The sequence below is a fragment of the Solanum verrucosum genome, unplaced genomic scaffold, assembly GCF_900185275.1.
Source record: "Solanum verrucosum unplaced genomic scaffold, falcon-dt-bn FXZP01000238.1, whole genome shotgun sequence".
NCBI classification, from domain to species: Eukaryota; Viridiplantae; Streptophyta; class Magnoliopsida; order Solanales; family Solanaceae; genus Solanum; species Solanum verrucosum.
The window spans coordinates 4,864,281-4,876,451 of NW_026020630.1; the positions used below are offsets into that span (position 1 = coordinate 4,864,281).

General features: G+C 39.6%; 1 protein-coding gene across 1 annotated transcript; it reads left to right on the forward strand.

Moving 5' to 3' along the window:
* The first annotated feature begins 10,173 nt into the window (after positions 1-10,173).
* On the forward strand, positions 10,174-12,062 carry LOC125811837 (putative pentatricopeptide repeat-containing protein At3g15200). The gene has a single exon (XM_049491389.1). It carries the CDS (start codon positions 10,200-10,202, stop codon positions 11,667-11,669), a length of 1,470 nt encoding a protein of 489 aa, XP_049347346.1. The 5' UTR covers positions 10,174-10,199; the 3' UTR covers positions 11,670-12,062.
* Positions 12,063-12,171: the final 109 nt, after the last annotated feature.

Genomic DNA, 12,171 nt, shown 5'->3' on the forward strand with positions numbered 1-12,171 from the left:
GGTCATTTTTGCCAAAAAATTTCATTGACTTTCGTCAAGACCTTAACTATGGAACCGGTTGGTCCCTACAGGAAAACCGGCCCATTTTCAAGGTCAAACGATCCCTGGAGCAGGTAAAACCCCCGTTTTGCCTTTTTACGTGTACTACAGTCCATGGATGTTTTGGTGATCCAGATTTTCAATATTTTTTTGCAGAAATTTTCATGGTCGTATGTCAAGACCTTTATTATGGAGCCGATTGGTCACGACAAGTAAACCAGCCCATTTTAAAGGTCAAATGATCCTCGGAGCTGGTAAATCCCCCGTTTTGCTGATTTTATGCTATAGTCCCTGGATTTTTTGGTGATCCAGATTTCTGGCATCATTTTATCCGAAAATTTTCATGGACATCCGTCAAGACCTTAGTTATGGAATCGGTTGGTTACGTAGGGCAAATCGGCCCATTTTCAAGGTCAAACGAGCACCAAAGCAAATCAAGCCCCTGTTTTGCCTATTTTCGTGTGCTATAGTTCATAGATGTTTTGGTGATGCAGATTTCTAGCGTCATTTTTGCCGAAACATGCACGTCTATCAAGACCTTAGCTATGGAGTCGGGTTGTCCTGACGGCCAAATCGGCCAATTTTCAAGGTTAAACGATCCTCGGAGCGTGTAAACCCCCCGATTTGTTAATTTTTGTGTGCTATAGTCAATGGATGTTTTGGTGATCCAGATTTTTGGCGTTATTTTTGCCAAAATTTTTCATGGACGTCCATCAAGACCTTCTCTATAGAGTCGGTTGGTCACAACAGGCAAACCGGCCCATTTTCATGTGCTATAGTCCATGGATTTTTTAATGATCCAAATTTCTGACGTAATTTTTAATGAAATTTTTCATAGATGTCCGTCAAGAACTTAGCTATGGAGCCGGTTGGTCCCTACTGGAAAACCGACCCATTTTCAAAGTCAAACAAGACCCGGAGCATGTAAATCCCACGTTTTGTCTTTTTTCGTGTTCTATTGTCCTTGGATGTTTTGGTGATCTGGATTTCCGGCATCATTTTTGCTGAAAATTTTCACGGACGTTCCTCAATACCATAGTTATGGAGCAGGTTGGTCAAGATGGGCAAACCGTCACATTTGCCAAAAAATTTCATGTCGATCCGTCAAGACCTTACGTATGGAACTAGTTGGTCACGACGGGAAAATCGAACCATTTTCAAGGTCAAACGATCCCCGAAGCGGGTAAACCCACCATTTTGCCAATTTTTGTGTGTTATAGTCCATGGATTTTGTGGTGATCCAGATTTTTGGTGTCATTTTTACCAAAAATTTTCATGGACGTCCGTCAAGACCTGAGTTATGGAGCTGGTTGGTCACGACGGGTAAAACGTCCCATTTACTAGGTCAAACGAACCCCGGAGTGGGTAAACTTCCCATTTTGCCAATATTCGTGTGCTATAGTTCATGGATATTTTGGTGATCCGAATATCCGAAGTCATTTTTGCCGAAAAAAATCGTGGCCGTCTGTCAAAGACTTTAGCATACCAACCCATTTTCAAGGTCAAACGAGCTGCGGAGCGGTTAAACCCCCTATTTTGCCGATGTTAGTATGCAATAGTCCATGGATTTTTTGGTGATCCAGATTGCCGGCGTCATTTCTGCCCAACTATTTCATGGACGTCCGTCAAGACTTTAGTTATGGACCAGGTTGGTCCATACCAAAAAATCGGGCCATTTTTTAAGTATAACGAGCCCCAGAACGGGTTAAACCACTGTTTTACCGATTTTCGTGTGCTATAGTCAATGGATTTTTTGGTTATACGTATTTTCGATGTCATTTTTAAAAAACAATTCAAGGACATCCGTCAAGACCTTAACTATGGAGCCGGTTGGTCTTGACGGGCAAATCGGCACATTTTCAAGGTCAAACGATCCCCGAAGCGGGTAAAACCCCTCGTTTTGCCGATTTTCATGTGTTATAGTCCATGGATGTTTTGGTGATCCGAATTTTCGACGTCATTTTTGCCGAAATTTTCATGGACTTCCGTCAAGACCTGTGCTATTGAGTCGGTTGGTCACGACAGGTAAACCAACCCATTTTTAAGTTCAAACGACACCCAGAGCGGGAAAACCCCCCGTTTTGCCGATTTTCATGTGCTATAGTCAATGGAAGTTTTGGTGATCCGGATTTCCGATGTCATTTTTGCCAAAAAATTTCATGGACGTCCGTCAAGACCTTAGCTATGGAGCCGGTTGGTCACGAAGGGGAAACCAGCCCATTTTCAAGGTCAAAAGATTCCCAGAGCGGGTTAACCGCATGTTTTGTCGATTTTCGTATGCTATAGTTCATTGATGTTTTAGTGATTCGAATTCCGGTATTATTTTTGACGAAAATTTTCTTGGGTGTCCGTCAAGACCTTAGTTATGGAGCCGATTGGTTCGGACTGGCAAACCGGCCTATTTTCAAGGTCAAATGAGCCGCGGAGCTTTGTAGACCCCCCCGTTTTGCCGATTTTCGTGTGCTATAGTCAATAGATGTTTTGGTGATCCAAATTTTTGATGTTATTTTAGCCAAAAAAATTTCATAGATGTCCATTAAGACTTTAGTTATGGAGACGGTTGGACACGACGTGTAAACCGACTCATTTTCAAGGTCAAACAAGCCCTGGATTAGGCAAACCCCCGATTCTGCCAATTTTCGTGCGCTATAGTCCATGGATTATTTGGTGATCTAGATTTCCGATGTCATTTTTGCCAAAAATTTTCATAGACGTCCATCAATACATGAGCTATGCAGTCGGTTGGTCACTATGGGTAAATCGGCCAATTTTAAAGGTCAAACGAGCATCGGAGCTGGTCAACCCCCCATTTTGCCGATTTTCGTGTGCTATTGGTGATCCGGATTTTCGGCGTCATTTTTTGCCGAAAATTTTCATGGACGTCCGACAAGACCTTAGTTATGGGGCCAGTTGGTCACGACGGGCAAACTGCCCCATTTTCATGGTCAAACGATCCCCGGAGCGGGTAAACCCCCCGTTTTACCCATTTTCATGTGCTATATTCCATAGATGTTTTGGTAAACTGGATTTTCGACGTCATTTTTGCCAAAAAATTTAATCGATGTCCGTCAAGACCTTAGATATTTACCCGATTGGTCACGATGGGTAAACCGACACTTTTTCAAGGTCAAAAGAGCCCCGAAGCGGGTAAACCTCCCGTTTTACCGATTTTCGTGTGCTATAGTTCATGGTTATTTTGGTGATTTGTATTTCCTATGTCATTTTTGCCAAAAATTTTCATGGATATCTGTCAACACCTTAGATATGGAGCCGGTTGGACACGACGAGAAAATAGGCAAATTTCCAAGGTCAAACGACCCCCGAAGCGGTTAAACCCCCCGTTTTACCCATTTTCTCGTGCTATAGTCCATGGATGTTTTGGTGATCCGAATTTCCGTCGTCATTTTTGCTAAAAAATTTCATATACATCTGTCAAGACCTTAGCTATGGAGCTGATTTATCACGACAGAAAAACTGACCCATTTTCAAGGTCAATCGATCCCTGGAGCGTGCAAACCTCCATGTTTTGCCGATTTTCGTGTGCTATAGTCCATGGATGTTTTGGTTGTATGGATTTGCTGAAAACTTTCAAGGATGTTCGTCAAGACCTTAACTATGGAGCCGATTGGTCCCGACGGGTAATCCGGCCCATTTTCAAGGTCAAACGAACCCTGAATTGCGTATATCCCTTTTGTTTATCGATTTTTGTGTGCTATAGTCCATGAAAGTTTTGGTAATCCGTATTTCCGAGGTCATTTTTGCCAAAAAAATTCATGGATGTTCGTCAAGACCTTAGTTATGAAGCCGGTAGGTCACGACGGGAAAATCATCCCATTTTCAAGGTCAAACAAGCCCCGAAGCGGGTAAACCCCTCATTTTACCGATTTTTGTGTGCTATAGTCCATAGATGTTTTGGTGATCCAGATTTCCAACGTCATTTTTGCCAAAAATTTTCAAGAACGTCAGTCAAGACCTTAGTTATGGAGACGGTTGGTCACGAAGGGCAAACTGGCCCATTTTCAAGGTCAAACGAGCCACAGAGCGGGTAAACCTCCCATTTTATCGATTTTCGTATGCTATAGTCCATAGATGTTTTGGCTATTCGAATTTTCGGCGTCATTTTTGCCGAAATTTTTCCTGGATGTCGGTTAAGATCTTACCTATGAAGCTAGTTTGTCACGATGGGCAAACCGACCCATTTTCAAGATCAAATGAGCCCTAGAGCGGGTAAACCCCCCGTTTTGCCAATTTTCGTGTGATATAGTCCATTGATGTTTTGGTGATCCGGATTTTCGTTGTCATTTTTGCCAAATTTTTCATAGACGTCCGTCAAGAACTTAGCGATGGAGCCGATTGATCACGACGGGTAAACCGGCCCATTTTCAAGGTCAAATGGTCCCCAGAGCAGGTAAACCTACTGTTTTGCCAATTTTTGTGTGCTATAGTCTATGAATTTTGTGGTGATCCAGATTTATGGTGTCCTTTTTGACGAAAATTTTCATGGACGTCCATCAAGACCTGAGCTATGGAGCCGATTGGTCACGACGGGTAAACCGGCCCATTTTCTAGGTCAAACGAACCCCGAAACGGGTAAACTTCCCATTTTGCCGATTTTCGTGTATTATAGTTAATGGATTTTTTGGTGATCCGAATTTTCGACTTCATTTTTGATGAAATTTTTCATGGACGTCCGTCAAAACATAGCTATGGAGTCGATTCGTCCCGAATGGCAAACCAATCCATTTTCAAAATTAAACGAGCTGCGGAGCGGTTAAACTCCCCATTTTGCCAATTTTTGTATTCAATAGACCATTGATTTTTTGGTGATCCAAATTTCTGGTGTCATTTTTGCCTAAATATGTCATGGACGTCCGTCAAGACCTTAGTTATGTATCCAGTTGGTCCCTATCGGGAAATCGGGTCATTTTTAAGGTCAAACGAGCCTCGGAGCGGGTGAAACCACCGTTTCACCGATTTTCGTATGCTATAGTCCATGGATTTTTTAGTGATCCGGATTTTCGATGTCATTTTTTCTAAAAAAATTCATGGACGTCCGTCAAGACCTTAACTATGGAGCCGGTTGGTCCAGACGGGCAAACCGACCCATTTTCAAGGTCAAACGATCTCTGGAGCGGGTAAACCCCTCGTTTTGTTGATTTTCGTGTGTTATAGTCCATGGATTTTTGGTGATCCGAATTTCCTACGTCATTTTTGCCGAAATTTTTCATGGACGTCCGTCAAGACCTTAGCTATAGAGTCGGTTGGTCACGACGAGTAAACTGGACCATTTTCAAGGTCAAACGAACCCGGAGAGGGTAAATCCCTCATTTTGTTCATTTTCGTGTGCTATAGTCCATGGATGTTTTGGTGATCCGAATTTTCGATGTTATTTTTACCAAAAAATTACATTGACGTCCGTCAAGACTTTAGCTATGGAGACGGTTGGTCACGACGGGTAAATCGACCCATTTTCAAGGTCAAAAGAGCCCCGGAGCGTGTAAACCCCAAGTTTTGTCGATTTTCGTATGTTATAGTCCATGGATATTTTGGTGATCCAGATTTTCGATGTCATTTTTGCCGAAAATTTTCTTGGACGTCCGTCAAGACCTTAGTTATAGAGCCGGTTGGTTTAGACGGGATAACCAGCCCATATTCAAGGTCAAACGAACTACGGAGCGGGTAAACCCCCCGTTTTGCCAACTTTTGTGTGCTATAGTCCATAGATGTTTTAGTGATCCGAATCTCCGATGTTATTTTAGCTGAAATTTTTCATGGACGTCCATTAATACTTTAGCTATGGAGCTGGTTGGTCACGACGTGTAAGCCGGCCAATTTTCAAGGTCAAACGAGCTCCGTAGCGGGTGAACCCCCCATTTTGCCAATTTTCGTGTGAATTATTCCATGGATGTTTTGGTGATCCGAATATTCGATGTCATTTTTGCCGAAATTTTTCATGGAGATTCATCAAGACCTTAGGTATGGAGTCGGTTGGTCACGACGAGCAAATCGGCCCATTTTCAATGTCAAACGAGCCCCGAAGCAGGTAAACCCACCGTTTTGCCAATTTTTGTGAGCTATAGTCCATGGATTTTGTGGTGATCCAGATTTTCGGTGTCATTTTTGACAAAAAATTTTATGGACGTCCGTCAAGACTTGAGTTATGGAGCTGGTTGGTCACAACGGGTAAACCGGCCTATTTTCTAGATCAAACGAACCCCGGAGCAGGTAAACTTCCCATTTTGCCAGTTTTCGTGTGCTATAGTCCATGGATATTTTGGTGATCCGAATTTCCAGCGTCTTTTTGCAAAAAAAAATCATGGACGTCCGTAAAAACCTTAGTTATGGAGTCAATTGATCCTGACAGGCATACCAACCCATTTTCAAGATCAAACGAGTTGCGGAGCGGTTAAACCCCCTATTTTACCGATTTTCGTATGCAATAGTCCCTGGATGTTTTGGTGATCTGGATTTTCGACGTCACTTTTGCCGAAAATTTTCATGGACGTCCGTCAAGACCTTTGCTATAGAGTCGGTTGGTCACGACCGGCAAACCGGCCCATTTTCAAGGTCAAACGACCCCGAAACGGGTAAACCCCCGTTTTACCAATTTTCGTGTGCTATAGTCCATGGATTTTTTAATCATCCGAATTTCCAGCGTCTTTTTTGTCGAAATTTTTCATAGACGTCCGTCAAGACCTTAGCTATGGAACCGGTTGGTCCCAACGGGCAAACCGACCCATTTTCAAGGTCAAACGAGCCTCGGAGTGGGTAAACACCCCGTTTTGTCCATTTTCATGTGCTATAGTCCATGGATGTTTTGGTGATCCGGATTTCCGGTGTCATTTTTGCCACAATTGTTCATGGACATCCATCAAGACCTTAGCTATGGAGCCGGTGGGTCACGACGGGCAAACCGGCCCATTTTCAAGTTCAAACAATCCCCGGAGCGGGTAAACCCCCCGTTTTGCCTGTTTTCGGTTGCTATAGTCAATGGATGTTTTGGTGATCCGAATTTTTCGATGTCATTTTTGCCAAAAAATTTCATAGACGTCCCTCAAGACCTTAGCTATGGAGTCGATTGGTTACGACAGGCAAATCGTCCCATTTTCAAGGTCAAAAGATCCCCGGAGCGGGTAAACCCCAAGTTTTGTCAATTTTCGTATGCTATAGTCCATGGATGTTTTGGTGATCCAGATTTCCGGTATCATTTTTGCTATAGTCAATTTTCTTGGACGTCCGTCAAGATCTTAGTTATGGAGCCGGTTGGTTCGGACGAGAAAACCGGCCCATTTTTAAGGTCAAATGAGCCGCGGAGCAGGTAAACCCCCCGTTTTACCGATTTTCATGTGTTATAGTCTATAGATGTTTTGGTGATCCGGATTTCCGATGTTATTTTAGCCGAAATTTGTCATGGATGTCCATCAAGCCTTTAGCTATGGAGCCGGTTGGTCACGATGTGTAAATCGGCCCATTTTCAAGGTCAAACGAGTCCCGTATCGGGTGAACCCCTCATTTTACCGATTTTCGTGTGCTATATCCAATGAATGTTTTGGTGATTCGGATATCCAGCGTCATTTTTGCTGAAGTTTTTCATAGACATCCGTCAAGATCTTATGTATGGAGCCTGTTGGTCACGACAGGAAAATCGGCCCATTTTCAGTCAAACGGTCCCCGGAGTAGGTAAACCCCCAAACTTGCCGATTTATGTGTGCTATAGTCCTTGAAAGTTTTAGTGTTCCGAATTTTCAACGTCATTTTTATCAAAATTTATCATTGACATCCATCAAGCCCATAACTATCGAACCAGTTGGTCACGATGAGCAAATCGGCCCATTTTATAGGTCAAACGAGCCGCGGGAGGGTAAACTCCTCGTTAAGCCGATTTTCGTGTGCTATAGTCCATAAATGTTTTGGTGATCCGAATTTTCGACGTTATTTTTGCCGAATTTTTTCATAGACGTCCGTCAAGACCTTAGCTATGGAGCCGATTGGTCACGACGGGAAATCGTCCCTTTTTCAAGGTCAAATGAGCCTCGGAGCGGATAAACTCCCCGTTTTGACAATTTTCGTGTGCTATATTCCATGGATTTTTTGGTGATCCAGATATTTGGCGTCATTTTAGCATAAATTTTTCATAAACGTCCTTCAAAACCTTATCTACGGAGTCAGTTGGTCCAACGGGCAAACTGGCCCATTTTCAAGGTCAAACGAGCTGTGGGGCAGGTAAATCCCCCGTTTTACCGATTTTCGTATGCAATAGTCCATGGATTTTTTTGTGATCTGGATTTTTGGCCTATAATAGTCGCCACTAAAATAATGTTTTAGTGGCAAAATTAGCTGCTGCTAATATCGATAATAGTTGTCACTAATAGTTTGTTTTAGTGACAAGATGGACAAAACTTTCGTCCTTTTAATGTTTTTCTTTTTTTCCTTGTCATTCAACTCTTCTAAATATTTTCGGTGTGAGTTATGACTTTTTTCGGCAAGCTTAATTTGAAGAATATAAAACAAAACCTACTTTAAATAAAAGTAATATCTTAAGCTACAAAAGATATGTCTATTAACATAGAAGATTTGTTGTCTTTTCTGTTCAAGTTATTGCTGAGCATTTGAGTTTATCTAGGTTAGACTCATTTTTAATTTTTTAATATTTGAGAATATTTCTTTAACATGAGTCTAGAATGCAACATTTTGATCTACTTGTACTTTTATAATGCAACAATTATACATACATATTTCTGAAAAAGTTGTAAAGGTGCATTGATGAAGCATCTAGAAGGGCCTTCAAATAAGCAGTTTAATAAAGAATGAATTTCTAAAAAGGTCAACAATATTATTTTGCTGTTCTTTCAAATTAATTTTTCTCCTTCTATAAATTTTGTTAGAGTAACAAAGTAACAATAATGAAAAGTAGTGAACGTTTGACCTCAGACAAATAGATTGTCTTTAAAAACAATTATTTATGTAGTTGTGGTGTACATTTTTAACGGTCTTAACTTATTTATAACTAATATTGATTATCGAAAATGTTTACGATATTTTTTTTTCACAAGGTGTTATTCTAGTCATAAAATTATCAGATTCTATATTTTTCATGTACAAAAAAATAGAAAAAATTATGTTTAATTGCTGCATAAAAACATCACTTTGTTTTAACAACACAATTATATCATCAAACATATATTATGATAAATTATGTAAAAGATAAAAATGATTAGATCTCAAGATATTTTTAATCATTCAGTATATATTTACAATTCTTTAGATATGTGATAATATCAAATCATTTAATTTCTGATGAAATGTTTTTAAAGCCTACTAACAGTCGATTATTGGAAAAATTATTCAATAGTTTAGAAAGATTATTTATGCTCGCGCAAAGCGCGGGTAAATTACCTAGTATATATAAAAGAGAACCCTAAATTCGCCTACGAGGCGCCACCACAAACCAAGATTCCCTTTTAATTTGTTTATTTTCAAAACTAGCCTTTCCATTTCATAAAAATTGTGACTTTTATGAAAAGTTGTGACTTTAATTAGGAGTTGCGACTTTTATGAAAAATTGCGACTTTAATGCAAAATTGCAACTTTTATTAAAAGTTGTGACTTTTATGAAAAGTTGTGACGTTTATGAAAGGTTGTGACCTTTTTGAAGGATTGCAACTTTTTCAAATAGTTGTAACATTTCCGATAAGGTACAATAAACAGTTATTCACACTACCTTTTATTGTCTATAAATAGAGAGATTTCCTCTTATTTTAAACAACAAAAATTCTAAATCTCCTTTTTTTTCACAATTTAATATTCGTGTAATTTTCTCCCGTTGAGTGGCTCACTGACACCATTACTTATGTCACAGATCCTGATATGTATTTTTATAGTAATTAATTTATGCTTATGTTATTAAGGATAAATGATAAGATGTTATAATTTTTATTTTCATTTACATTATTAATGTTTTATACTACGTAAGTTTTACGGATATGTTTTAAGTACTATTTTATAAATTTCATGATATTAAATTTATGCGCGATACGCGGATAATTTTACTAATAATAAAATAAGTCAAATTATAAGTTACTATGACTCACTCTTGTTTGCTCTGGCTTTCTTTCCTATAAAATCCGCTTTCCCGGCGTTCCACCGGAAAGTTCATCGGAATGTCAACTAAAGAACTCTACCGGAGAATTCAGCGTTTGTACAGTTTTCAACCCAAAATGGCGAGTCACTTTCATCGCCAAATGCACACAATATCCGACGAAGAAAACTGCGCGTTGAAAGTGCAGACCCTTCTCAAGAATAAAGCAGATAAATCAGTGAGTGACATTTTTCAATCTCTAAGTAATTGCAATTTCACATTATCTGAAGATTTCATTCCAAACGTGCTTAAACGGCACCGTTCTGATTGGAAACCAGCTTTTACCTTCTTCAAATGGGTATTAGCTGGTGAAAATCCAAGTGGGTATTCACCAAATACTGAATCTTTCAATGAAATTCTCGATATTCTTGGTCGTATGAGACATTTTGATGAACTCAACCAAGTGCTCGACGAAATGTCTAAGAGAGGAAATTTGGTTAATGAAAGAACTTATGGTATTGTGATTAATAGATATGCTGCAGCTCATAGAGTTGAAGATGCAAAAGAGTTTTTCTATAAGAGGAAAAATTTTGGTTTGAAGCTTGATCTTATTGCTTTTCAGACTCTTCTTGTGTGTTTATGCCGATACAAACATGTTGAAGATGCTGAATTCTTGTTCCATAATAAGATAAATGAGTTTAAGGATAACATTAAAACGCGGAATATTATTCTGAATGGATGGTGTGTTTTGGGGAATTCACGAGAGGCGAAGAGGTTTTGGAATGATATTGTAACTTCAAAATGTAAGCCGGATAAATTTACATATGGGATATTCATCAATTCACTATGTAAATCAGGGAAAATAAGCAGGGCGGTAGAGTTGTTCCAGACAATGTGGGAAAAAGGGTGTAAGCCAGATGTTGCAATTTGTAATTGTATTATTGATGGATTGTGTTTCAAGAAGAGAATTCCTGAAGCTCTTGAGATTTTTCATGAAATGAATGAGAGAGATTGTTTACCTGATGTTGTAACTTATAATTCGTTGATTAAAAATTTATGCAAGATTAGGAGGATGGAGAAAGTTTATGAGCTTTTAGACGAGATGGAAACGAAGGGAGAGAGTTGTTTGCCAAATGCTAGAACTTATGGTTACTTGTTGAATTCTGCCAAGACGCCTGAGGAAGCTATTGGGATTTTGGAAAGGATGAACGAAAACCAGTGTAAGATGACTGGAGATATTTACAATTTGTTGTTAAGGTTGTTTATGAGCTGGGATAATCAAGATCAAGTAAAGAGTACGTGGGATGAGATGGAGAGGAGTGGACTAGGACCCGATCAACGATCATATACAATTATGATTCACGGTCTTTATGATGGGGGAAGATTAGAGGATGCTTTGTCTTATTTTAATGAGATGATATCAAAGAGTATGGTGCCCGAGCCACAGACGAACAAGTTGGTGGATGCTATGAACACGTTAAAGGAGAAAGGAAAGGAATCGAAGAAGATGGAAATAACGAAAAGGGGAAGGAAGGCCAAGAATACTGGTTAATACATGCTCAGCTAATTATTTTTCTCTTGGCATGCTATGTGTTTACGTTAAACTGAGAAATGCAAGCACTTGGAGGGGATTCTTCGGAATGCTAGCAAACTAAGGTCAGGAATTTTTTTTGTTATGTGCCTCACACGACTACACTAGTCGTGTGAGGCTTTTGTGAAAAAAGTGGACCAAACAGTATAAGATTTGGGTTCACTTTTTTTGTGAGATAAAACGAAGCCTCACACAGCTAGTATCAATCGTGTGAGGCACGTAATAAAGTTTTTCCAAGGTTTGTCAGGGGCTCGGGAATGGCCATGAGGAATTTGGAGTGCACTTTTGGCTTGTAACAAGTTTCCTGTGTTCTTATGCTGATATATGTTGAAATAAACTTGGAGACATGAAAACTTGATAGCATTTCCTTCTTATCATGTCATTTCTTAAAGCAATGCACTTGTACAAAATAATTATAATCTCAAAACTATAATTCTGAGATAATTTTGTTTGTAGACCAAAC